At 55.1% G+C, this 27982-nt stretch overlaps 1 protein-coding gene across 1 annotated transcript; it reads right to left on the reverse strand.

Moving 5' to 3' along the window:
* Window positions 1–107: 107 nt before the first annotated feature.
* Window positions 108–27957, reverse strand: RGMB (repulsive guidance molecule BMP co-receptor b). Its single transcript, XM_029072938.2, is given in 4 exon segments — window positions 108–2402; window positions 2404–2498; window positions 19057–19545; window positions 27767–27957. Coding segments are annotated over 4 exon segments (1329 nt in total). The 5' UTR covers window positions 27888–27957; the 3' UTR covers window positions 108–1778.
* Between the last annotated feature and the right edge of the window lie 25 nt (window positions 27958–27982).

The raw sequence follows: 27982 nt of genomic DNA on the forward strand, positions 1-27982 counted from the left end.
TATTATTATTAATTTCCAAACAGCAGGCAGCCCCCCGCCCCCGGGGACCCTCCACCCGCCTTGCGGCCCGGCTCCCGCCAGGGGTCTCCAGAACTCCACGACAAACATTCCACAGCAGGGTACGTAACTTTATTCTTCTAGTGTAATAACTTAAAAGTATTTACACACTGCACAGTCACTCTTTTACACAAACAGATACTTAGCACTATATCCACCGGACCACATCGAAAGGTTTCCGCAAAGACCGACGAGGGGGGAAGGGGCGTATCCAAGCGTCAAAACAAAAAAGCCGGAGCGCCGAGCGGGAAGCCGGTCGGAGGGTCTAAGAAATCCAGTGTTCCCCCCTGAGCCCCTCACCCCCCGCCGCCCTCCCCGTGCCTTCCGGGAGACCGCTGCCAACTGCAACGCATCCGTCTGCTTGGGATGAGCTCTTCGATCCCAGGGGATCGAAGAGCTGACGTGTGCGAATCCGTTCTCTGACCGGAGTTAGGAATGGGAGAAAAAGAAAACGTCCGTTCCCCCGCCAGAGAAGGACCCCTTTCTGGCCACAGAGAACAGGTCCCACTGACCCGGGTTGCGGTGGCGGAGGGGTAGGCTCATCCGAAAATCAGTGGCGTCGGCGGTGGGGTTCTACCCTGGCGATCCAGAGTTCCGACTCGCCGGGAGACAGGATACGTAAGCAACAGCTTCGATGGATAAGGCCGAGGAGACAAGCGCACAACCCCGATTCTCTACCCCCACCCGGCCTGGGTTAGCAAGCTATACAATTTTGAATTCTCTTTCCCGGCCCCCTCCGCTCCGAGATGGGGGTTGAGTCCTCGGATGACCGGGACCTTGCCGGGGGCGGGGGGGAGCCCGCCGATGGGTCTCCCCTCCGCCCACGCCTCCCTACCCGAACGGCTCCCGGCTGGTCGGGGAGCTTCTCCGAGCGGCCGGGCGCGACCCCTCGTCCGCTCCACTTCCCGTGGTGTGGCGGCCCCGGCCTAGTTCCCGTGCCGGCCAGGACCTCGGGAGGAGGAGGGAAGTGGCAGACGTCGGGGGAGACGCCCACGCGCCGACCAGCGGATCCTCCCCCCGTCCCCCGTGAAGGGGAGGTGGGCTCGCGGCCCGGGCCGGGCCTTGCCGGCGGCCAAAGGGGGCAAGGAACGGACTCCTAAGAGCCGGAGTGGCTCCGTGCGCTATGGGAGGAGAGGAGGGGGTCCCTAGGGAGGGGAAGGGAACAGCAACAGCAGCGAGTGACAAGAGAAGACGTTCCCAGAAGGCACGGGGACGGCGACGGGGGCGGACAGGGGACCGCAGGACCGCGGCCCAGGCCGTAAGCACTTTCCCGGCCGGGACGGCTCGGAAGCCCACGTTGGCCCGAGCCGGCGTAGGCTCGAGAGGGGAGGATCCCAGCCGCACCCGCAGGCGTTGGAGAGAAGCGGGGGCTGCAGGTAGAAGGACCGGCGACCCCCGCTTTAGGGGGACGGGGGGGACGGAGGAGAAGGGGCTCGTGCAAGCACGTACTCTACGTATTAACCAGATACACACATAAATATTTAATATATAAAAAATAAAGTGCTTTCTAAACAGGTCCCACGGCAGGGACGTTATAAAAACATCTCACAAAACTGCAAAACAAAACTTGATACCATCAAAGAATACAACGTAGGTGAAAAGAGTCAACCACACTATGTACACGCTGCGGGGAAGGGAGGCGGGGCGGGGGAGAGGGGGTGGAGGCCGAGCCCCCTCCCCCCCCCTTCATATACATGGTATATACATATATACTCAATATATTATGACAATATATATTTTAAAACTTCTGTTAGACAAAAAACCCTACAAAAACGCAACGAGGACGAAGCAGAGGAGTCCCAGGCGGAGGGGGCCGCCGTCGCGGCCACGGGGCCGCCGCTGGCCGGGCCGGGGAAGATGTGCCAGCGCTCGGGCCGCGGGTGCAGCGCCTTGACGTCCTCCAGGGCGCTGTGGGCGGCCGCGGTGAAGTTGGCGTCGCCCGTGGTGAGCAGGTCGAAGACGCAGGACTGGAAGTAGATGTCGTCGAGCGGCAGCTTCTCGCGGCAGCGGGCGGCGGCCCCGGCCAGCGTGGAGCCCGGCCGGGCCCGGGCCGGGGCCGGGAGCGGCGGGGGCGGGGCCGTGGGCGGGCCCGGGGCCGCGGGCGCCCGCCCCCGCCCGTCCTGGATGCGCTCGCTCAGCGGGCAGCCGTTGACGCAGAGCTGCAGGTCCCGGCTCTCCTCGTAGGCCAGGGCCAGGGCGCGGGGCATGCGCAGGGCCAGAGTCAGGTAGCGGCCCTGCTGGCGCACGAAGACCGTGGTGCCCAGGTGGCGGGCCTGCAGCTCAACCAGCCGCCCGCTCTCCCGCTCCGCCACCAGCAGGCTCTGCCGCTCGCCCGGCCCGCCGCCCGGTCGTGCCGTCCACGAAGGCCGCCGGCAGGTCGTCCGTCACCGCCTGGTAGACTTTCTGCTCCGTGCAGCCGGGGTAGGCCTTGAAGATTGATGGTGATCTGGGCGAGGGGGAAGACGACACCGAGGAGAGAGACGTCAGAGGCGGCGCCGAGGGCCGAGGAACGAGGCGGGGGCCTCCCGGGCCGCGACCCCACCCCCCTCCCCCGTCTCGCCCGGGAAGCGGCCCGGGCCCGCGCGGCGGCAGGACCCGGGTTCTAATCCCGGCTCCACCGCCGGTCCGCTGTGCCTGGAACTTGCCTAACTTCTCTGTGCCTCAGTCGCCTCATCTCTCAAACGGGGACGAAGACTGTGATCCCCATGTGGGACGGGGACTTTGTCCAACCCCATTTGCTTGTTATCTACCGCAGCGCTCGACGCGTAGGAAGCGATTAACAGACACCGTCGTCATTATCATTACTAGCCCACTCAATGGCGGCCACTGTGGAAAAAGCCTCCTCTCCTCCGTCACCCCGACGTGCCCGGCCCCACGACACTCACGTCCATACCTTCCATTTATTCATCCGTCTCCCCACTCTAGACTGTAACCCTGTGAACGGGGAATGTCTCTATCACACTGTACACTCCTAAGTGCTTAAGTACAGTGCCCGGCACATAGTTTAAGCGCTCAGTAAATACGGACTGATTAACCATCAAGACCTTTAGGACAACGGGGATCCCCAACTGCCCCCGCTCCAGCTTGGGGAAGGCTCAGCCCAGTGTGAGCATGAGGTCTTATCCTCTACGATGCTAGGAAAACCACTGCTACAGCGGTGCCTTCTGGGTTTGACGGTCTTTTTTTTCCTAATTGGTATCTGTTAAATGATTACTCTGTGCCAGGCACCGTACTAAGCACCGGGGGTAGATACAAACTAATCGGGTTGGACAGAGTCCAAGTCCCACGTGGGTTCACAGTCTTCATTCTCATTTTAGAGATGAGGGGACTGGGGCGGAGAAGTGAAGCGACTTGCCCGAGATCACCCAGCAGGTAAATGGAGGAGCCGGAACCGGAACCCCGGTCCCCGACCCTCAGGCCTACGCTCTCTCCACTGGGCCCATGCTGCACCTCTTTAAGGCCTGAATCCCAACTGCTCCTTCAGCGTTCGCATCCCTTGCCCGCTCTATTTTCGTTAGCTCCTCTTGAGTGTCCGTAGCCGCCCCCCTCCGGTCCTTAGACTGCGAGCCCCGGGGCGGGCGACCAGAGACTGCATCTCCATCTCACCCTTGCGCTTTCCCCAGTGCTCAGTCCAGCGCTTTGCAAACAGGAGCGTGTCTGAACCTCCTCCTATTACAAATCAATCTGTCGTATTAATGGAGCGCTTACTGCATGCCGAGCACCGTACTAAGCTCTTGGGAGAGTAGAATACAACGGAGCTGGAAGACACGTTCCCCGCCCGCCACCAGCTTTCAGTTTAGAGGCGGAGACAGACGTTAATAAAAAAAAAAATTATGGAGACGGACATTAAGTGCTGTGGGGCTGAGGGAGGGGTGAAGAAAGGGAGCAAATCCGAACGCAAGGGAGACGCAGAAGGGAGCGGGAGAAGAAATCAGACCGGACAGACGGACCAGACCGCCCCGAACCAGAGCCGCTTTAACAAAGTGCCGGGATTTGTTTCTAATGGTCGTGGTTAAATGTGCTATGTTTTTTTAAATGGTATTTGCTAAGTGCCATGTCTTTTTTCTAGTGGTATTTGTTAAGCCGCTTACTATTTTTTTTAAATGGTTTTTGTTGAGCACTTACTATTTTTTTAGCATGGTTTTTGTTAAGCGCTTACTGTGTTTTTTTTCCTAGTGGTATTTGTTAAGTGCTTACTATGTTTTTTTAAATGATATTTATTAAGCGCTTATTATGTTTATTTTCTAATGGCATTTAAGCGCTTACTAGGTTTTTTTAAATGGTACTTGTTAAGCACTATGTTTTTTTTCCTTGGGGTATCCGTTAAGCACTCGCTATGTTTTCTAATGATATTCGTTAAGGGCTTACTATGTTTATTTTCCAATGGTATTTGTTGAGCACTCAATAAATACGACTGAATGTTAAGCGTTTGCTATGTTTTTTTTAAATGGTATCTGTTAAGTGCTCACTGTCAGTCAATCAACGGGATCGGTGGTATTTATTGAGCAGAGCACAGTACTCGGCACCCGGAGAATACAATTGGTAGCCGCGTCCCCACCCACAGCGAGCTTCCGTCTAGTGTGCAAAGCACTGCTCTAAGCGCTGGGGAGGATGCAAGTTTTTAGCCGGTCGGACACCGTCCCCGTCCCACACGGGGTTCCACAGGGGGTGGTTTCCGCCACCTCCCTCCTACCCTGAAACCCAGCTGCATTTCCCTACCAACCATGTCTAGTTTCGGGATCTTCTGCTGGCCAACCCAGATGCCATTTATGTCCCAGAGCGTCTCCCGGCCCTCCGAGAAAACAGGATCGGGACCAGCCAGCCCAGAGAACTAGGAAACGGTTTTAGCCAGCGGGCCAAAAACGCTCTATTGTCTCCGTTTGTCGGAGGGGAGGGAGGGTTCTCCGCGCCGGTTCTGTCGTGCGCCTGAGCGAGCTGGAGGTGTGCGCGACAAGATGGCGGTAATGAAAGGCGAGGTGGGAATTTCCGTATAATAACCACCTTCGCTCCCACGATCACAACAGCAGTCCGCTCAATGCTTAAATGATCATTTCTTCGACAGCCGATTTTCTTTCTAGCTTCCTCGACTCTCCCTTAAACCAGCTTGGCACCGTCTACAGGGACGGGGTGGGCCTACTCCCGGCTCCGCCGCTTGTCTGCTGGGTGACCTCGGCAAGTCACTTGGCTTCCCTGGGCCTCGGTTACCTCATCTGTCAAATGGGGATTAGGACCGTGAGCACCATGTGGGACATGGGCTGTGACCGACCTGATCAACTTGTATCTACCCCGCGCTTAGAAAGTGCCTGGTACCTAGTGAGCGCTTAATACCATTAAAAAGAAAAGAAAAAGAAGGAGAAAAAGAAAGAGAAAGGAAGAGAAATAGAAAAGAGAAAAAGGAAGAGAAACAGAAAAAGAGAAACAGGGAGAGACAGGAGAAATAGGAGAGGAGGGGAGGAGGGGAGGAGGGGGAGGGAGGAAGGAGGAGGAGGGGGGAGGAGGGGAGGAGGAAGGGGGAGAGGAGGGGAGGAGCCGAGGGGGGAGGAGAGGAGGAGGGGGAGGAAGGAGGGGGGAGAGGGGAGGAGGAAGGAGCAGAAAAGGGAGAGGGAAGGGAGGAAGGACAGGGAGGAGGAGGGAGGAGGGGAGGAGAGGAGAGAGGAGGAGAAGGAGGAGAAGAGGAGAGAGGAGGAGAGAGGAGGAGAGGAGGAGGAGAGAGGAAGAGGAGGCAGGAGGAGGAGGGGAGAGGGAGAGGAGGAGGAGGAGAGGAGAGGAGGAGGAGAGGAAGAGGAGGAGGCAGAGGAGGAGGAGGGGAGGAGGAGAAGAGGGAGGGAGGAGGGAGGAGGAGGAAGGGGGAGGGGAGAGGAAGGAGAGGAGAGGGGAGGAAGGGGAGTAGGAGGAGAGGGAGGAGGGGAGAGGGGAGGAGGAGAGGAGGAGGAGAGGAGGAGAGGAGGAGAGAGGAGGAGGAGAGGAGAGGGGAGGAGGAGAGGAGAGAGGAGAGTGAGGAGAGGAGAGAGGAGGAGAAGGAGGAGAAGAGGAGAGGGAAGAGGAGAAGAGAGAAGAGGAGGAAGGAGGAGAGGAAAGAGGAGGAGAAGAGGAGGAGAGAGAGGAGAGAGAGAGGAAGAGGAGAGAGAGGAGAGAGGAGGGAGGAAGAGGAGAGGAAAGGAAAAGAGAAGAGAAAAAGAAAAAAAGTGCCAAGAGAGAAGCCACTGGGGTTGGGCGAGGCCAACCTCAAAGAAGCCTCACCGTCCAGCAGGGCAACATCCACTCCCACCTACAACCTGCTTGGTCCATCCATCCCCACGCCCACAGATTTCCAATTTCAGTAGCTCGAGCGGCTTGAACGGTCACATCTACTACCTCGGTGAGCACGGATTCCTTAAGGGCTCTTCATCTAGGGCGTTCACAGTAGCCTTTCCCCAAGCAAGACCCGGGCTGCTTAAAGGTGGACACCGTGTCCCCAAGAAAGGAGCCCGGCGAAGGGGAGGGAGTGCTCCTGAGAGACGGCCCGGATCGGCAAAGGCGTGAGGACAGAAAGAAAAGATGAGAGAACGGGGGACTCGTGGGGAAGGTGGGGGAAGGGCAAGGGAGCAGAGAAACCCAGATGAGAAGTCAGCACTTATGCTCGTATCTTTAAATTATTAACGATTTATATTAATGTCTGCCCCCCTCCCCCCGCTAGAGCGTAAATACGGTGTGGGCAGGGAAGGTGTCTGACAACTCCGTTGGACTGCACTCTCTCTGGTGCTCTGTACAGTGGTCGGCACGCAGTGAGTGCTCAATGAACCCCAATTGGTGCGATAGGGATGATGGCCGAAAGCAGGCCTAGAAGAGGCTTTTGGAAGGAAAAACTCACACATCTGTGCATGTTCGGACCTTTAAGTTTCAACCGCGGGAATAACTATTAATAATAATGACCACCACCGATATTTGCTAAGCGCTTGGTATGTGCCAAGCACCGGATCAGATACAAGCAGACCAGATGGGAGAATAGGTACTTTTTTTAACGGTACTTGTTAATCACTTATTACGTACCGGGCACTTGTACCGAGCACCGGGGTAGATGCAAAAAATCGGGTTGGACACGGTCCGTGTCCCACATGGGGCTCACGGTCTTAATCCCCATTTTACAGTAAGGTCACTAAGGCACAGAGAAGTTAAGCGACTAACCCAAGGTCACACAGCAGATGAGTGGCGGAGCTGGGATGACAGCCCAAAGATTCGATCCCCATTTTGCGGACGACATGACTGAGGCGGAGAAATTCGGTGACTCGCAGAGCCGGGATTAGAAAGCAGATCTCTCTCCTGGCTGCAAGTCCTGCTGTCCCACCCGCTAGGCCACCCTGCCTGCTTCTCCAAGAGGAATCGGCCTCCTCCCATCAAATGAGGAGCCAGCATGAACCTAAGTGGATAGAGCACGGGCCTGGGAGTCAGAAGGATCTGGATTCTAATCCCAGCTCCGCCACTTGTTTGCTGTGTGTGTGACCTTGGGCAAGTCACTTCGCTTCTCTGGGGGCCTCGGTTCCCTCATCTGTCAAATGGGGATTAAGACTGTGAGCCCCATGTGGACAGGGACTGTAACCAACCTGATTAGAACAGTGCTTGACACATAGTAAGCGCTTAACAAATACCATTATTATATTAATTAATAATTATCATTATTAAGAGACCACCTGTTCCTCTGGCTACTGGGGAAGACTCTCAAATAATAATACTAAATAATGATGATAATATAATAGTACTCGTTACACACTTACTACGTGAAAATCACTGTTCTACGAGTTGGGGTAGATGCAAGTTAAGCAGTTTGGATGCAGTCCCTGTCCAACATGGGGCTCGCTCTTAACCCCCATTTTACAGATGAGATAACTGAGGCACAGAGAAGTGAAGCGGCTTGCCCAGGGTCCCCCAGCAGATAGGTGGCGGAGCCGGCGATTAGAACCCAGGTCCTTCTGACTCCCGGGCCCGTGGTCTATCCACTAAACCACGCTGCTTCTCAAATGGGGATTAAAACCTGTGAGCCCCACGTGGCACAGGGACGGTGTCCAATCTGACTACCGTCGTATCTTCCCCAACGCTTAGTACAGTTCCTGGCACATGGTAAGCACTTAACAAATAGCCCCCCCCCCCCAAAAAAAAGTAAAAACGCGTGTGTGCTCCCAGAGCGGCGAGGAGAGAAAACTGCAGACCTCCAAACACCAAACCGAATGGCCTCTTCCCCCACCCACCTCCTCGATGAACTAATCCATGTACTGTCATAACTCAATTTGGCACATTTGCGCTCTGCCGCAGCATCTATTATTGATGCCTGCTATTGCTGTGCATTTAAAACATCGATGCCTTTTGTTAAACCTCCTGCCTGCCCCTTAGACAACTACTCTGGTTCTGCTCATTCATTTTTAATGTTTCAATCGCTGTGATCTTCACCACCCACAAACCCATCAGGAAGAGAGACACACGCCAGCTACAGATTCCCCCACCCCATCTAGCATGAAAATAAAATAAAAATCAACCTAAAGCGTAACGAGACGGCCCCGGGGGCAGCACGAGAATTCACACGGCCCCCGCTCCCCGTCCCGGGAGGGACGCCCGTCCCCGCTGAATGCGCGACGGCACGGCCAGTGGCCATCTGAACTCTCCCCGGATCTAGAAAGTTCCGTCTCCGAGAGGCTCTGGCTAAATCCCCCTCCCAAGGCGCCGGAGTGCTGAATGTGCAGAATGCGGCACCAGACCCCAAGGGCAGAGAGCACTTAACTCTCGGTGCTTATCGCATCCCGGAAGCCGCGTTTATCGGTGTCCGATCTCCGCTTGTGTGGCACTTTAAGTGCGGGAGCCCCGGGCGTGTGCGTGGCTGGAGAACGCACGTGGTCACGTGGGCTCCTTCTGAGGCCGGGCCCGCAGAGGCAAAGCGGACCCGATCTTTACGTCGTCTTTTTTTTTAAAAAAAAAAAGTTATTTGTTACATCCCTTACTATGTGCCGGGCACTGTACTAAGCGCTGGGGTGGAAACAAGTTAATCGGGTTGGACCCAATCCATGTCCCTATGGGGGCTCAAGGTCTTAAGCCCCATTTTACAGATGAGGCGAATGACGCCCAGAGAAGTGAAGGGACTTGCCCAAGGTCACCCGGCAGACAAGCTAAGAGCCGGAATCAAAACTCAGGTCCTTCTGACATCCAGGCTTGTGGTCTTCCACTAGCTGCTTCCGGGGGTAGCAGATATGGAAAAGATATGGAAAAGATGCGGAAGACCGGGGAAGCCAGGAAAGACAGGACACCGGACTAAGACAGGAAAGACGGACCGACCTTGGGAGTCAGAAGGCCTGCGTGCTGATCCCAGGGAGGACCCTGACCAAGTCACTTGACTTCACCGTGCCCGGTTTCCTCATCTGTAAAATGGGAATTAAATCTCCACTCTTCCCCTCCCCCTCGAGGCTGAGCTCACGTGGGACAGGGCTGCGTACGATCTCATAATCTTGTAGATAGTCCAGCGGTAAAGCACACCGCTGGCCTATAGCGACGCGCTTAAGAAACCACCGGTTACGATGAACTCATTTCCGGAAAACGCAGACAGGACTCGTCTTGGATGGTGAGTTTTCCGATTTCACGTATGGGTACGCGTACGCACGTACGCGTTGCCTGCAGTGTAGACGGCAGGTTCCAGCGTGAATCCAGCATGAACCGGGAAGCGGTCGCAACCGAGAAGCAGCATGGCCTAGTGGATCGAGCCCGGGCCCGGGAGTCGGAAGGCCCTGGGTTCTAATCCCGGCTCCGCCACACGTCTTTCGTGTGACCTTGGGCAAGTCACTTCTCTGGGCCTCATATGGAAAGATGGGGATTGGGACTGTGAGCCCCACGTGGGACAGGGACTGTAGCCAACCCGATTTGCTTTTATCCTCCCCAGTGCTTGGTACAGTGCCTGGCACATTGTAAGAGCTTAATACCATCATTGTTACTATTATGATTAACTGGACAGAGATTTCGGCCGCAGACAGACCTCGTCCCCGGCTCCCCGCCCTCTCCCACCTGCCCAGATGCTCAGGACCAAGCCGCTCTGGAGCATCTGATCCCTCCAAGAAATTCCAGCTCGATGGCCCTGCTCCAGGAATACACAACGCCCCCAGGCCCGAGCTGAGGAAAAAAAAATCAACACTTCTACCTCTCTGCAACCGAACGGAAGCAGAAGCACCGCGGACGGAAGCGATCCCTCTCACAAATTACGGACCCTCAGAAAGGGAAGGACGTAAGGCGCCCCAAGAGTGAAAGAGAAACAAATTCCACTCTCAGGGCTTTCCTGACACCCTGGCTTCTTGCCTCTGTGTTTCTTAAAGTAACAGAACCAAATCGATCGGCCAGTGTATTTACTGAGCGCTTACCATGTGCAGAGCACTGTACTAAGTGCTTGCGAGATTATACCGCAACGTTATAACGCCTGTAACACCACTGCTCATCCTTGTCTTTCCTCTACTATTTCCCCTATCTCTAATTTTAATGTCTGTTTGTCCCCATGGGCTGTAAGCTCTTTGTGCTTGGTACAGTGCTCTGCATATAGTAAGTGCTCAATAAATACGACTGGACTGACCGGCGGGCAGGGATCTATCAGTCAATCAATGGTACTTTCTACACGGCAGAGCACTGTTACTAAACCTCGGGAGAATGCCAAGCCAATAGAATTAGCAGACATATCCCTGACTGTGTTTAACCAGTTCCGTCCCAAGTGCCGAGTACAGTTGCCCTGCACACGGCGAGCACTCAATAAATAGCCTTGTTTGGTTACGTGCCCTGCGGTGCTCGTCCAGACATTTGAGAATAATAATGACGATGATATTTGGTTAACTACTTTACTATGCGCCGAGCACCGTTCTAAGCGCTGGGATAGACACGAGGTTATCAGGTTGTCCCACGTGGGGGACACAGCCTTAATCCCCCATTTTACAGATAAGTGAGGCACAGAGAAGTGAAGTGACTTGCCCAAAGTCATACAGCTGACAAGTGGCGGAGCCGGGAGTAGAACCCACGATATCTGACTCCCAAGCCCATGCTCTTTCCACTAAGCCACGCTGTTCTCTTTACTGTTCGCATTAGAAACAGTGCTCCGTAGATATTATCGACTGGCCGATTGACAGGAACCCCAAACTCCACAGAACCGGGAGTGGGACTGAGCCCACGTAACCGACGGCTGGACGAAGCGCTAATTTCAAAGCTTCCCTCCAAACGAAAAGCCTTTTCCCATCTGTATTTCTTCAGATCTACCCAGAGGCTTAACGTGCTCAGCTTGGGAACGGAGAGGAGGAAAACAGGCACGTCTTGGGGAAATAATTTGTATTTTTGAGGCAAAGGGGAAGGACTGGGGTAATAAAACTGGCAAAAGGGCCCGTCCCAAGTCCCTCTGTCTGGCTTCCTCATTGGGAGGTGAAAAGAACGAGGCCAGACGGGGTCATTTTCTGCAGAGGGTTGCTTAGCCGCTGTGGCCCTTAGCTCTGTTGTTGGAGGGGAGTGGGTGAGGGACACATGTAGATGTGAAAGGCTGTGGGCAGAGAGAAGCAGCACCCCCTAAACCCAACTGGTCCACGGGTCCCAGACGGGCACGGCGGGAGGGGAGGGCACACGGACCACAAACACGGCCCGGGCCTCTCTGCCCAAGGGTCCGACAAGATCCTCTGACCACTCTCAGCCGCGAAACTTTGGATAACAAGCCCAGGCAGAGGTTCCTACATCGTCCCGCTTCCTGCCCTGGCGTGGCCTTTTCTTTCATTCGATCGTTATCTACTGAGCGCTCACTACGTGCAGAGCACTGTGTGCTAAGTGGCCTGCATTCTAATCCCAGCTCCGCCACCTGACCGCTGGGTGATCTCGGGCAAACCCCTTCGCCTCTCTATACCTCGGTTTCCTCACCTGTAAAGTGGGGGTTCGGATACTTGTTCTCCTTCCCTCTTGGGCTGTGAGCCCCAGGGGGGAAAGAGACTGTGTTGGACCTGATTACCTTGTATCTGCACAGCGCTCGGCACAGAGTAGGCGGTTAGCAAATACGATTATTATTATTATTATTATTATCATTGTCACAGCGGGACATCCTTGAGCTTGTTTCTCCCATCAGAAGAGGGGAGGAATCGGAGAAGCCCCAGGTTGGGGGGAGCCCCCAGACCTAGTCTGTGGCCAGTTGGGTCTTCCCTAGAGGGGCACGGACCAAGACCGACCAAGGACCGTAAGCCCGTCAAACGGCAGGGACCGTCTCTATCTGTTGCCGACTTGTTCATTCCAAGCGCTTAGTTACAGTGCTCTGCACATAGTAAGCGCTCAATAAATACTATTGAATGAATGAACGTGGCAGAGATTGGTGACGTCCTCGCCCTCCACAGCCTGAAGCCACTGCGCACTGGGGTGCAGAAGCTCTCTCTGGCTAGCAGGGAGGAGGTTGGGGCGCAGTGGCCTGCACAGTGCACTGCACACGGCACTGCCCTAAGCAGATCTCTAGGGTGTCTAGCCGTGCCCATGAGAAGCAGCGTGAGCCAGGAGGAGTCAGAAGGTCGTGGGTTCTACTCCCGGCTCTACCATTTGACCGCTGTGTGACCTTGGGCAAGTCACTGCACTCCTCTCCGCCTCAGTCACCTCATCTGTAAAAAGTGGGGATTAATGAGTATGAACCCAATGTGGGCAGGGGCTGGGTCCAACCCGATTAACTAGTACCCACCCCCACTCAGAAGAGTGTTTGGCGCACAGTAAGTGCTTAACGAGTATCGTAATTATCGTTCCTCATCGCCATCCCCTAGGAAGAGCAATGGGAAGCGGTCAGTGTCCCAGAGAGGGCGTAGGAACAAGATTCTGGCAAAGAGATCAATGAGAGCAACGGGACCGTAGCCATAAACGTACTTGTTTTCTTTTGTTTTGTTGTCTGTCTCCCCACCTCTAGACGGTGAGCTCGTTGTCGGGTAGGGATTGTCTCCATGTGTTGCCCAATTGTAACTTTCCAAGCGCTTAGTAAAGTGCCTCTGCACACAGTAAGTGCTCGATAAATAAAACCGAATGAATGAATGAACCCAAGCGGGTAGGGCTGAACCACAATGGCACCGGGTGGCGTCAGTGTGGGTGTGTATGTGTGCGCGCATGCACACGCGCCAGGGGTGGAGGGAGCCAGCGGTAACTTAACTGGTGTGTCAATCCGGAATCCAGAGGTCTTCCCTCCCAGCCCGGCATCCCCTTAGCACTCCTCTGGTACCCTCAGTGGAAAGAGCCCGGGCTTGGGAGTCAGAAGCCATGGGTTCGAATCCCGGCTCCGCCACTTGTCAGCTGTGTGACTGTGGGCAAGTCACTTAACCTCTCTGTGCCTCAGTTCCCTCATCTGTAAAATGGGGATTAAGACCGTGAGCCTCACGTGGGACAATCTGATGACCCTGTATCCGCCCCGGCGCTTAGAACAGTGCTCTGCACACAGTAAGCGCTTAACAAATACTGACATTATCATTATTAGTCCCCGAACAGGATGGGTCTCACTGCAGCTCACGGGGAGCTGGCTCAGGGCCCGGCTTCCTCCCCCGAAGCCCGTGGGGGCGGGAGGAATGGAGAGATCCCGGGCCATCCGTCCCACGGCCGCGCAGGCTTCCATCATTCCGCCAGAAGTTACAACCTGGCACACACCTGGCAGAACGGCAAGCTGGGTAACTGGGGATGGCCCGGCGGGGCGGGAGGGGGGGTGCGGGGAAAGAGGGGAGAGAGCGAGCCGGGGGAGAGTGGGAAGGGCAGTGAGTGGGACGGAGTGGGAAAAGTAGGAAGGAGAAAAAGCGGGAGGAGAGAGGGAGGGAAGAAAGGAGAGAGAGAGGGAAGAAAGGAGAAAGAGGGAAGGAGAAGAGCGAGGGAAGAAAGAGAGAGCGAGGGAAGAAAAGAGAGAGCGAGGGAAAGAAAAGAAGAGAGCGAGGGAAGGGAGAGAAGGCGGGAAGGAGAGAAGGCGGGAAGGAGAGAGCGAGGGAAGGAAGAGAAGCGGGAAGGAAGAAAGCGGGAAGGAGAGAAAGCGGGAAGGAGAGCGAGGGAAGGAGAGCGAGGGAAGGAGGAGAGAGCGAGGAAGGAGAGAAGGAGAGAGCGAGGGAAGGAGAGAAAGCAGGAAGGAGAGAAAGCGGGAAGGAGAGAAAGCGGGAAGGAGGAGAGCGAGGGAAGGAGAGAAAGCGGGAAGGAGAGAAGCAGGAAGGAGAGAAAGCAGGAAGGAGAGAAAGTGGGGAAGGAAGAAGAGAAAGCAGAGAGGAGAGAAAGCAGAGAGGAGACAGTGAGGGAAGCCGAGAAAGTGGGAAGGAGAGAAAGTGGGAAGGAGAGTGAGGAGGAGAGAGTGAGGAAGAGTTGAAAAGAAGAACAGAAAGGAGAGAAAGTGGAAGGAGAGGAAAGAATGGGAGGGGGGAAGAGAGTGGGAAGAAGAGAGGCAGAAGGGGAGAGAGCAAGGAGGAGAGCAGAAAGGAGAGGAAAGAGGAGAGAGCGGGAAGGTGAGGAGAGAGAAGGGAGGGGAAGGAAGAGAGCACATGTAAGAATAGGAAAAGAAGCAGATGAATCGATTTCAGGCAGTCGGGGCTGATTTATGAGGCGAGTTGAAAAAGGAGGCAGCTGTCTGCGTGTACCCGGCCTAGCTAAACATTTAGAGTGGGAACTGCCTACGCGACCCCTGACCCTCCTCCCCCAGAGGGGAGTCTGTTTGGGGTCCGGGCCCCTCCCACACAGATCGGTTTCCCAAAGTGCTCTGGGAGAGAAGCTTTCTGGAAGCCGTGAACGCGCTCCAGGACCAGGTTCTTCACTCCAGTCAATCCATCGTATTTACCGCGCGCTTACTGTGTGCTGAACACTGTACTACATGCTTGGGAGACCATACCAGAGTGGGCAGACACGTTCCCTGCCCACCACGAACTCACAATCTAGGACTCCACCACCGGAGACGCAGATAAGGCGACTCCCAAACAGGGCAGATTCTGGTTATTTAAGGGCCCAAGGGTGCCCCACCCAAAAGAAGCGGTTCACTATTTCCATCCGGTACGTTACGGTAAAATCCAGAGTCCTCCGCCGAATCTAAGGCTCTCTATCGGGTTCGGAACCACATCTCCCGGCAGACACCGACCCGAGGAGACCAAGATCGGCCCCCAGCCACTTCGGAAAACGGCCGAAGAGACGCTGCCTCGGAGACGGTTGGGAAATCGCCCCCAACCGTCTCCTCCCCTCCGCCCCGATCGGCAAACGCCACCCTCCCCTTGGACCGGCTGTTCGACTGCAGGGAAGCTGGCTGAACCCCGGGGCTCTTCCAGAAAGTTCTTCAAGTCTGGAAGGGCTTTTACGCCCAGAAACAAGGTCGACTCTGAGGGCTGCCGTCGGTGGGGTCTTTGTCTAGGCCTCCAGACCACCTGAGCTTTGGGGTTCGAAGGCGGCGGAGGCAAGCGCTGTTCTCTGTTCCCCGGCAAGTTTACGACACTAATTACCGACCCAGGTGGTCAAGGAGAAAGGTGGCAAGGGGAGGGCTCCTGTTTTTCTGAACTCCTCTCTTCACCCGAACGCCTGCCTTCCTTTGTTCTCTGCCCGCTCGGCGTCAGCACTTACAAACAGATGCACGTTCAACTCAGCAATTTCATCCTGACGTTCATCCTCTACCTGCTGTGTACCTGCTCTTCCTCTGTTTCCGTTTCTAAAAAAAAAGAATTTTGCCTGTCTTTCCCCTTACCCCCAGTCATTAGATTCAAAGCAGAGGAAGGCAGCTTACTCCTGCTATCTTCTTCCAAGCCCATGGCGCTCAGTAAGTAGTCAACAAATACCAATTAAAAATACCTCCCCGAGGGGGCAGAACAAAGGATGATTTGGGATCCGGCTTCAGAAGACTCACTCCCTGTTGTTCTGACTTTATGGCACCTCCTAGGAGATTTGCCAACATCAAAGGTGTTTTTTGAGCATTAACAAGGAGGGTGTGCAGAGCACTGTACTAAGCAATTGGGAGAGTACAGTACAGAGGTAGGATTCACTAAGGGAGATTCTGGGCACCAGTGAGCCGCTCTTGTTCAGCGGCTACCGTAAGGCAGATCTCCTCACCCAAGTGTGACCACCTGACGGCCTACCTTGAAGAAATATCCCTTTGCGGAATCCCCTAATAATAATAATAGTGTGTCTGTTAAGCATTTCCTTTGTGCCAAGCACTGTACTAAGCACTTTCCAGGAAAGGAGGAGCAGCGTGGCCTAATGCAAAGAGCGCAGGCCTAGGAGCCAGATCACCTGGGTTCTAATCCCAGCTCCACCACCTGCCTGCTGTGTGGCTTTGGGCAAGTCATCCAATTTCTTCGTGCATCAGTTACCTCATCTGTAAAATGGGGATTAAGTCAGTGTACCCCTTGTGGGACGGGGACTCCGTCCAACCAAATTTGCTTGTATCCACCCCAGCACTTAGTACAGTGCCTGGCACGTAATAAGCACCTAACAAACACCATTATTATTATGTGGCTGGGGTGGACACAAGCAATCAGGTGGAACATAGCCTCTATCCCACAAGGAGCTCACTTCCCAAGCGGGAGGGTGAACGAGAACTCCCCATTTTATAGATGAGGAAACCGAAGCGGGAATAAAACCCAAGTCCTCTGGCTCCTAGGTGCGTGCTCTTTTCATTAGGCCACACTGCTCCTCCTTTCCCCAGAATCCCCGCGTTTCTGATTCAATTATTTTTATTGAGCGCCTACTATGTGCCAAGCAGTGTATTAAGCGCTTGGGAGAGGACATTATAACAATAGACGGACACAATCTCTGCCCGCAACGAGTTTACGGTGATTAAACTCTTTCCCGAGGGATCGTGGCCTTTAGTTCCCGCAGACCACCACGCCTAGAGAACTTTCTGATGCCACTGTAGATGTTCTCCTCGAAAGACTTCCTTCCCCATCAGACCCCAACCAACTCCATTTCCCACCGCCCTCCGACCAAGTCTTTGGCCAGAACCAAACAGAACCAAACAACGCTCCACTGCCTGAGCCACTTTCCGTCTGATGGCTCCCACCCTGGAGCCTGGATCACTCCCAACACCCACTTCCTCTGATCCTCTCCAAACCCAGCCCAGACTCTACCCTCAACCCTATTCAGAAGAGTTTCTGGTCCCCGATTCACAGCAATCCTCACACCACCGTCATTTTTCCGCCCTTCCTTCCATTCCTCCGTCTCTTCCACCTCATCGATGATTGAGCAAGTACTGTACTAAGCGCTTGGGAGAGTACAATAGGTCAGAGTTGGTCGACACGTTCCCCGGCCCACAGCGAGCTACAAGGACTGTAGGCGGAGGCAGGCGAGACCACACGTTGCTTCTCAGAAAGAATTGAAACCCTCAGGCTCCGGGGTGAAGCCGAGATCCTCTCCGTGTTTTTCCAAAGACAGCCACCAACCTGGCCTGGTGGAAATGCCACCGGCCTGGGACTGGGTTCTTATCCTAGCTCCTCCACGTGACCGTTGTGTGAGACCTTGGGCGAGTCACTGAACTTTTCTCTGTCTGCAAAATACAGATTAAATAACTATTTTCCCTCCCCCATTGGTCTGTGAGCCCTACACAGAGACTGTCTCCATCTCCAGAGCTGGGTGCGTAGGAAGTGCTTAAATGCCTCAGTTACCATTATTCAATCGGCCTTATCAAGCACTTATTGTGTGCAGACCACTGTACTGAGCGCTTGGAAGAGTACACATATATAATAGACACATTCCCTGCCCATAACGTGCTTTCTTATTATTACCCATCTACCCTCACCTCCACTGGTGCCACCTGCCCTCTCCGGTCCAACCTGGTCAGGTCACCGTCATCACCACCACCGCTTCCCCTTTTTCACACAGCAGGAGGGTAAGGTTCCCCGACCAACCTCACCCTCTAACCTCCAAGCGGGACAAACCGAGCAATCCGGCGCCCTCTCGAATCTCACAATACACGGTACGAAAAGCCCAGATCGAGTTTCTGCCTCCCCTCGCCCCACCCTCATTGAGTTCTAGGCGCTGCCTCCCGTAACGACCGGTGGGACGGAGCACACAGCGCCCTTGTAGGACGGGGACTCCGTCCCATCTGCCGCTATTATATCTAGCCTAGTGCTCGGCCCACAGTGACCGCTCAACGGACACCGCAGTCGTCGCGGGAGCCGAGGATGCACTTGCGGATAATGGAGGTGTTTTTGGTGGCTGGGTCAAGGAAGGTTGAATTCAGTCGATCGTATCTATTGAGCGCTTACTGTGTGCAGAGCACTATACTAAGCGCTTGGGAGAGATTATACAGAGAGCAATATAACGAACACATTGCCCGTCCACAAGGAGCTTACAATCTACAGAACGAGCTCACAGTGGACGACGGTTTCACAGAGGGGTTGCTAGAGGGGAATTAAAGACTGGCAAACCTCAACCGGCTCCTCCAAGTGCTCTCTGACGGCAAAGTTGGAAACAGGATACTGGGTCGGCCCGGGACGCCATCGGTTGGTTCTTTAAAGCACCCACCCAAATTGAGGTATCTCTGAGACTAATACCACTTCCCCACTGGAGGCTTCTGGGAAAGGACCAGTTTTGGGTGTTCCCTTTCCACGCTCATCCGACTCAACCCGGTCCATCTTAAGTCGACCCCGACCCGCTCGAACGAAACGCTCGCCCCCATCCGTTTCCCTGCGAGAAGGGCCGGCTCCCCTTCCACCCCTCCCTCTCGGCCCGGCCCTTCCGGGCAGCGTGGCCTAGTGGACAGAGCACGGGTCTGGGAGTCGGAAAGACTGGGGTCCTAATCCCAGCTCCGCCCCTTGTCTACCGTGTGTCCCTGGGCAAGACCCTTCACTTCCCTGCGCCTCGGTTAACCTCATCTGTAAAACGGGGATGAAGACCGCGAGCCCCACGTGAGACGTGCACCCCGTCCGACGTGATCAGCTTGTAGCCACCCCAGCGCTTGGCCCCGAGTAAGCGCTTAGCGAGTACCACAATTAGTATTCTTCCAGTCCTCCATTCCAGGCCCAGCTCTGGGGCTGCTGGGGGGAAGGGGGGACACGGCGAAGGGAGGGGCCCGTCTTACCTTATTGGTGGCGGTGGCGCTCGAGCCGGGCACCACCGGCACGTTGGTCACCTGGACCGACAGGTAGTTGTTATCGATCAGGGGCCAGGCCCCCTCCACCTTGCAGGTCTGGAAGTGGTCCTTGAAAGTCCTGAGGTGAGGATCCCCGAACAGGCCGCAGAAGAGGTGAGCCGGGGGGCCCGGCTCCGAGTCCCCGGGGTAACTGCAGGGCTCGTGGGGGAGGTCCGGGTGGGTGGAGGACGTGGGCCCGTCCTTGGAGCAGTTGCGCTGGCTCATGAGGTCGCTGATGCCCAGCACGGCCGAGTGGTAGACCAGGTTCCCTCGGCAGGCTTTGGAGGTACGCTGGGTGCAGCCCGCGTAGGCCCGCAGGGCCTTGCAGAACTCCGAGTCGAAGCCATCGGCGGCGGGGTTGAGGTGGGAGGTCAGGGTCACGAAGTCCGTGGTGCAGCGCTGGATGCGGCACTGGGCCGGCTGCTGGCAGGCGCCTGGCCGGGGAAGGAAGGGGAGACGTTTGAAACGAGTAGGGACCGCGCGGGGGGACGGAGCGTGCCCCTCCACCGATCCCGGCTCTACCCTCGTCCTCAGTTTCCTCACCGTAAAATTCAATGCCTGTTCTCCCTCCTCCTTAGACCGTGAACCCCGGGTGGGTGCATCTATCCCAGAGCTCAATCCACAAACCAATTATTATCATTAACATAGTAGGGAACATTCTTCGAGACACCACCTCTTGATGATACACGAGTGAGCAAAATGCCTTCTGGGGGAGAAACTCTTGGCACAATCAGGAAGATGCCCATTGGTCGACCTCCCATTTGAACGTCAACCAACCCTGAGGAAAAAAATACAACAGACACAAACTCACTGCCAAGGAGAACGAAGCCGTCCGTACAACGTGCCGCCATGGCGGATCGCTTAAACGCCGCCGTTTCACAACCAACTCAGGGAAGAGAATTCTGCTTGCATCTGAGCTCAACGGCCTAAACCATGCCCCTTGAGAAGGAAACCGACGGAGCGGAGATGAGAGTTAGGTTCTTTGTGGAAATTCTGTTCACAGCCTTTAAGCAAGGCCCAGAGCTGAAGACAGCCACCTAGGTGTTTTTTTTTTAAAAAAAGTTTTCCACCAACTCCACCACAGCTGTTTAAAGCTTAAAATTGATTAACTGTTGAATCCAAGCTATTCAACAGCTTTAAACAACTTTGGGGAGAGGAGTTCCAAGAAAACGCAGGTGGTATGAGTATATTTACGTTCCACTTCATGTACGCACAAGCAGACACTCTCATTCTTGTGCATAAACTCGACACACACACTCGCTCTGCTTCACGTGTAAAACATAATCCTTTGGCTTCTGCAGAGTTCAACTTTAGAACGATTCAGCTTTTATTCCCCCCACCCCCCCCAATTTTTCCTCTACTCTCACCGGCTGATCTAAAAGGCTTGTGGCTAAACAATCCGCAGCTCTCTCCAGTCCGGCCTCTATTCTGGAGCAGCTCCCGGCTCAGGGCAAGGACAGAACAAAGCGTACAAAGAGCCAGCAGACAACCCCGGTGGCATAAACGAACCCAACTGGAATTCGGAGCCAGAGCGGAGCGGAATACCCGCAGTGCCCAAAATGCAAGGGAAACCTAATTTCTTAGTTTTCTTCTCCGCCCTGTTTTCTGAAAGCCAAAATCGCCGCCGAGGGCCTGTCAAAAAAGGAATCGGGGATTCTGAGGCACGAAGAGAAAAAATGGCTGAAACTGGACTCGGTGCCACAGATAAACCGAATCGGGTCCCGAAATCCTTTTCAGACACGAGGCTCCCAATGCAAGCCGATCTGCTACCAGAGAAGGAAACGGGGTCCGCGAGAGGCTGGAGAGATTGGGCCCAGAATTTTTTTTTTTAAGTGGTAATCGTTAAGCACTTACTATGTGCCACACACTAAATGCTGGGGTAGATACACGCTAAGCAGGTTGGATACGGTCCATGTCCAACATGAGGCTCACAATCTTAATCACTTTACAACTGACCTCTCCTAAGCGCTCAGTACAGTGCTTCTGCATGCAGTAAGCGCTCAGTAAATAACCACCGAACGAACTGAGGTAACTGAGGCCCAGAGAAGTGAAGTGACTTTCATTCATTCACTCATTCAATCAATTATATTTACTGAGTGCTTGCTGTCTGAAAAGCACTGTACTAAGCGCTTGTAAAGTACAATTCCATCATAAAGAGAGACAATCCCTGCCCGCAATGGACTTACAGTGGGGGGCGGCGGGGAGGTGCGGTCAGAAATCAAAACAAGTAAACAAGCATCAACGGCATCAATATAAATAGAATTATAGACATATACACATCACAACAAGTACACGGGCATTAATAAAAATCAATAGACTTGCCCAAGGTCACACAGCAAACAAGTGTGACCTCTAGACTGTGTGCAGGGAATGTGTCTACCAATTCTTTTACGTGGTCCTCTCCCAAGTGCTTAGTACAGGTGCTCTGCGTGCGGTAAGTGCTCAATACAATTGATTGATTGAAATTTGAACCCAGGTCCTTCCGACTCCCAGGCCCATGCTCTACCCACTAGACCACGCTGCTTCTCAATTTGAAAGCGTACGGTCCTCATACTGACATTGCTATTTACTGGGCACTTACCAGGTAGAGAGCATCACAGAAATCACTTGGGAGTGTATAAAACAATAAAGGAACTAGATCCGATCCCTGCCCATAAGGAGCTTATAATCCAATCCATTAAAAACACTAAACTGTGAAATAATAGCTGATATTTTAAGGGAGAAATTTCCCAAGGACAAAAGCCTGAGGGAACCTAAACTACGTCCTCAGACTTCAAATTTCAGGAAGAAGTGAAAATAAAACCCGCCTAGACCCTGATATCGCTAAGTCTCGGTGAGACTCCGGCAGAACTGATCATTCGGCCCATCGCCCCGAACTCCACATAGTTGTCCCCCGGCACAGACCCGCAAAATCTGTGCATTTTCCCCCTCAGCTCAAAGTTGACAGAATCTGCGGTATCTCTCATCTAAAGAGCTCCAATAATTTTTCCCACTCTGTCGCCAGGATTCAGAGCGAATCTGCATAAGGGACAAAAACCGAGGTCCAGAGGGAGAGCCTGGTTTGGCTTGCGTAGGTTATACCAAGTGCGGGGGGGGGGGGGGGGAGTCTGAAGACTCGGGTTCTAATCCCGGCTCTGGCCCTTTCCTGCTTTGTGACCTTGGGCAAGTCACTTTAACTTCTCTGTGCCCTGGCTTGCTTATCTGTAAAAGGACGATTCCACTCATCAGCTGTGTGACTTTGGGCAAGTCACTTAACTTCTCTGGGCCTCGGTTCCCTCATCCGTAAAATGGGGATTAAAAGTGTGTGAGTCCCACGTGGGACAACCTGCTCACCTTGTAGCCCCCCAGCGCTTAGAACAGTGCTTTGCACATAGTAAGCGCTTAACAAATACCACTATTATTATTATTATTCTTACTTGGGCTGTGAACGCCATGTGGGCCCGGGGCCTTGTCCAAACTGATTATCTTGTACCTACCCCAGTGTTTACCATTAGCACTCTGCACATGGCAACTGCTTGACAAGTACCACATTATTATCATTATTATTATTACTATTACTGTTATTATTATGCCTTCCCAGAATGTGGCTGCCCACCAGGACCCCTTCTTTTCTAGAAGGAGGATGGGGGAGCCCAGCGGGGGGGTGGGAGGCTGCTGCCACCATGCCTGGTTTTGGGTTTAAGGGAGCTCAGAATTCATTTTCCAAATCAGATGCCCAACAAGGAGACAGCGGGGAGATGGTGATAACTCGGGTAATGAACAGATTTTGGACTCCAAATGAGAGCACGAGAACTTTCCACTAAACTCGCTGTGCCTATTTGTTCTTTTTATGGTCAATAAAATTCAACCGAGCATCCATTTACTTGTAATTACTTCCAATCCCCATAAAATATCCAGAGGAAGAGGAGGATGGAAGATGCGAATGCAGTGGTCAGAGGGGACCAGGAGAGGGAGGCTCCAGTTACAACCCTCAGGAGGCAGGGGCAGGGGCAGGCCCTGCCGGCCTTCTTCCTTCACGGTTGCTCCCTGGGACAGTGTCAATACCGCCCAAAGAAACTGTACACAGAACCCAGGCTCCCGGCCCAAGGAAAAGAGGCAGGTTTTGTACAGTTCTTTGACTATGAATGGATGGGAATAAGTGAGCGGTGGAGAAAGAGAGGGAAAGAGGGAGAAAGAGGTGGAGAGGGAGAAGGAGGGGGACAGAGAAAAAGGGGGAGAGAGAGAAGGAGGGGGAGAGAGAGAAATGGGGAGAGAGAAGGGGGGAGAAAGGGAGGAGAAGGGGGGGAGAAAGACGGGGAGAAAAAGTGGGAAAGAAGAAGAAAGAAAGAGGGGGAGAGAGAGAGAGAGAGAAAGGGAGAAGGGGAAAAAGGGGAGAGAAAGAGACAGAAAGAGAAGGGGGCGGGAGAGAGAAAGAGGTAGAGAACGGGAGGGGAGAGAAAAGGGGAGAAAGAAAGAGGGAAGAGAGGGGGGAGAGAAAGAGGGGAAAGAGGGAGAGAGAGGAAGAGGGAAAGAGAGGGGAAAGAGAGAGGGAGAGAGAAAGAAAGGGGGGAGAGAAAGAGAGGAGGAGAGAGAAAGAGAGGGGGAGAGAGACTGGAGGAGAGAGAAAGAGAGGGGGAGAAAGAAAGGGGGGAGAGAGAGAAAGAGGGGGGAGAGAGGGGGAGGGAAAGACAGAAGGGGAGAGAGAAGTTAAAGGGTCAGCAGTTTCAGCTCCCACTCCAAGCTTCTTTATTATGACTAATTCACAGCATACACCCAGAAATATCCAGGCTTCATGAATTTATAATGACAATGCACACTTTGCCTGTTACAGGCAGCTAAAGTAAACCTCCTGTCAAGATGCCAAGACAATGCAGAGTAGAAACAATCTCAAGCATCTAGCCAAGAAAGGCCATGAAGTGTATGAGTAAGCAAGTAACTCCATATTTGATCTTCATTCAGGAAACGCAGAGCTTTGCTAAAAATACGCAAATAAATGCACTCCCGGCTTCCCGAAGGGGTCGGATTCACAGTCTACAGGTAGAAGCCCGGCCGTCTTCACCGGCCGTGGGATTTAATGTCACGGGGAACTCCGGCAACAGAGGATCCATCCGGCTCTTCCGCTGTCACGCGGACTCCTGGAGAAAAACGGGTTTGAATTTCCGCCCGGTGACTTGACACAAACACACGAAACCGCCACAAATCCACGCCGCACACTCCGCCAGCAGGCCCAACCGCGATATCTTGAAACGGAATCGCTTTTGTCTACAGAAGGTAATGCAACGGGTGGCGAACTTTACTCTGCACTGACACTTGCCGGTGGCAAGGCTGCCGGGGCGAATTATACGGGGGCGGCAATAAGGCACACGTAGCCCGACGATAAGGGGATCTGGCGGGAGACCTTACGCTGATCCGAAACCACCCCGCCGTTCAAAACCGTCGCTGTTCCACAAGCCCGAGTGAGAAACGGTCGGCCGGCCGGCCTCGACGCACCCTCGATTAGCGGCTAAAAATCGAAAAATCAGAAAGCCTCCCCGCCCCTCCCGCTGAAGGCAATGGAAGCTCTCCACACTGCAGGAGAGCCAGCCCTGTCATCGATCATTCCGCTTCGCAACCGTGTCTGGAATTGGGAAACAAAACGCTTTCAATCTGGCCTGCAGACCTTTCCTTCTCACGGCAGGGCACTCCTGGATTATATCAGTGGGATTTCTGGGTGCACGTGGGAAACAAAGGGAACGCAAAGCAGCCTCTGCGTGTGCGTTTTAAAAAGAAACAAAAAACAAATGATTTCTTCTAAACCACTCTAATTCTGAAACCTCCGGTTAAGAGAATCAATCTCCCTCCCTGTCAATTTTCAGATACATTTATTTCCGTACAAAACAAATTATCCGTGGTTCTCCCAAGAGCTCTGCAGCTTCCCTCTCCCACCACTCATTCGTCTATTCGATCGTATCTCTGGAGCGCTGTGTGCAAAGCACTGTGCTAAGCGCTTTGGGGGATCCACCAGCACCTAGGCACGCCGGTGACCAATTTGGTCGGTTGCACGCCGCCCAATTAATAGAAACGACGGGCTCCCCGCTAGCCCTGCTTCCCCGGGGGCTCCCGTGGCCCAAAAAACGCCCCTTAGGATGAGAAGCAAACCTTTCCCCAGTGGGTTTCGGGAAGAGGCGCAGATCCTTTCGCATCCGCTCGACAAAAACTACGGGATTCGGCAGAGGGCACCGGGCAGAGGGTTTCACCCGGAGGCGGGTGGGAGGCCCTTGGAGGGGAGGGGGCGTTTATTTAAAATTTAATATCCTTGAAAATGCAAGGTGGTCCCTCGGGTCCCCCAACGCTTTCGCTGCTGGGCGAGTGCCCGAGAAGAAGGAAGAAAGAGGTAGAGGAGGAAGGAGTCGGTCTCCCGCCCAGGGCAACGTGGTCCCAACTAGCTACGACGCGGTTAGCCGATAATAGCAACGACGACGATAATGGTATTTTTAAGTGCTTACTATGTTCCAGGCACCGTACTAAGCGCCGGGGTGGATACAAGCGACTCATCGATCCGCAGGATCGGGCGGGAGGTCCCGGGAGGATTTACCTCCTCTTGAACAACCGATCGATGCTATCTATTGAACGCTCTCGGCACAGGACACCGTATTAAATGCCCGGGAGAAGACGCCGCAACGGCGTGAGGCCCGCGGAGCGTTTACGATCGCCTTTTGAGAAACAGGAAGCCTCAGGTCGACGGTCTTCTTCTGTGCGCTCAGTCCACGTGGAGGGCTGTACTGAGCGCTCCGGGGAGTACAAGTGAGGTCGGTGACTCGCTCGCTCCCTGCCCTCGAGAAGGTTATTGACGATATGCGTTGAAGCGCTGTCCGCCCGGTACCGTTCTAAGCGCTGGGGTGGATACGAGGCAATCGGGTCGTCCCACGTGGGACTCACAGTCTTCATCCCCATTTTACGGAGGAGGTCACCGAGGCCCAGAGAAGCGAAGTGACTTGCCCCGGGTCACACTGCAGACTTCTGATTCCCTTCCGACTCCCAGACCATCCTCCGGCCGCTTCAGTTGCAGTTGAGACCCCTCCCAGGTTCTGGGGGGGGGCGGGGGTGTCTGGATGTGGGCGCCACCCCCCCCCACCCAGCTGGTCACCAGGATGGGCCCTTGGGGGGGTGGTCTCCAGTGGGATCAGTAATGGGAACCCCCCCCTCCCACTAAGTAGCCCCTTCACAGCTATCTCCGGGGGGGGGGGTTAGCCTCGGGACCCTCCCCTCTCCCCACTAAGAAGCCCCTCCGGATGTCTCCGGGGGTGACCTTGGGAGCCCTCTCCCCGCAATTGGGAGCCCCTCCAGATATCTCCAGGGGGTCTGCACTGGGACCTCCTCCCCCCCCACACTGAGAAGCCGCTCCAGTTATTTCCAGGGAGTCTGCATTAGAAGCCCCCCCCCCATAAGGAGCCCCTCCAGATGTCTCGGGGGGGTCGGCATCAGAAGCCCCTTCCCCCCATCTGTCTCCGGGGGGATCGGCATTGGAAGCCCCCTCCCCCCCAACTAAGAAGTCCCTCCAGCTGTCTCCAGGGGGTCAGCATTGCCCCCCTCCACTAAGACGCCCCCCACCGCCTACTAAGAAGCCCCTCCAACTGTCTCCAGGGGGATCAGCCTTGGGACCCCTCCTCCCCTCACTAAGAAGCCGCTCCAACTATCTGCCGGGGGGTGAGCCTTAGGAACCCCCCCGCCCACTAAGGATCCCCTCCCTCTGTGTCCAGGGGGTCAGCCTTGGGACCCCTCCTCCCCTCACTAAGAAGCCCCTCCAGCTATCTCCAGGGGCGGTCACCCTTAGGACCCCCACACACACTAAGAAGTCCCTCCCTCTGTGTCCAGGGGGTCAGCCTTGGGACCCCCCCCCACTAAGAAGCCCCTCCAACTATCTCCGGGGGGGATCAACTTTGGGGACCCCCCCACTAAGAAGCCCCTCCAACTATCTCCGGGGGGGGGTCAGCCTTAGGACCTCCGCACTAAGAAGCCCCTCCACCTGTCTCCGGGGAGGAGGGCGGGGGGGGGAATCAGCCCTAGGACCTCCCCAACTAAGAAGCCTCTCCAACTATCTCCAGGGGGGGTCAGCCTTAGGACCCCCCCCAACTAAGAAGCCCCTCCAGCTGTCTCTGGGGGGGATCAGCTATGGGGACCCCCCCCACAATAAGAAGCCCCTCCAGCTGTCTCCGGGGGGGATCAGCTATGGGGACCCCCCCCACAATAAGAAGCCCCTCCAGTTGTCTCCGGGGGGGATCAGCTTTGGGGACCCCCCCCACTAAGAAGCCCCTCCAACTACCTCGGGGGGGGGGGTCAGCCTTAGGACCCCCCCCAACTAAGAAGCCCCTCCAACTATCTCCGGGGGGGATCAGCTTTGGGGACCCCCCCCCACTAAGAAGCCCCTCCAACTATCTCCGGGGGGGGGGGTCAGCCTTAGGACCACCCCCCCAACTAAGAAGCCCCTCCAACTACCTCCGGGGGGGGGGGTCAGCTTTAGGGCCCCCCCCAGCTAAGAAAGCCCCTCCAACTATCTCTGGGGGGGGGTGTCAGCCTGAAGCCCCCCCCCCCACTAAGAAGCCCCTCCAGCCGTCTCCGGGGGGGGTGAGCCTTGAGACCCCCCCCAGCAGCAGGCCGGCCCCCCCCCCGGGGTGTCGGCGGCGGCGCGGGGCTCACCTGGGGGCAGCAGGGGCAGCTGGAGGGCGAGGCCGAGGAGGAGGCGGAGGCGGAGGCGGAGGAGGAAGGCGGCGGGGCCGTCAGCCCCCGCGGGCGGGCGGGAAGGCGCGGCGCTGCCCATGCCCGGCCATGCAGGCCTCCGGGAGGCTCCGCCGGACCTGCTGCTGCTGCTGCTGCTGCTGCTGCTGCTGCTGCTGCTGCTGTTCCTGCTGCTGC

Source organism: Ornithorhynchus anatinus, chromosome 1 (genome assembly GCF_004115215.2).
Source record: "Ornithorhynchus anatinus isolate Pmale09 chromosome 1, mOrnAna1.pri.v4, whole genome shotgun sequence".
In the NCBI taxonomy this organism is placed as follows: Eukaryota; Metazoa; Chordata; class Mammalia; order Monotremata; family Ornithorhynchidae; genus Ornithorhynchus; species Ornithorhynchus anatinus.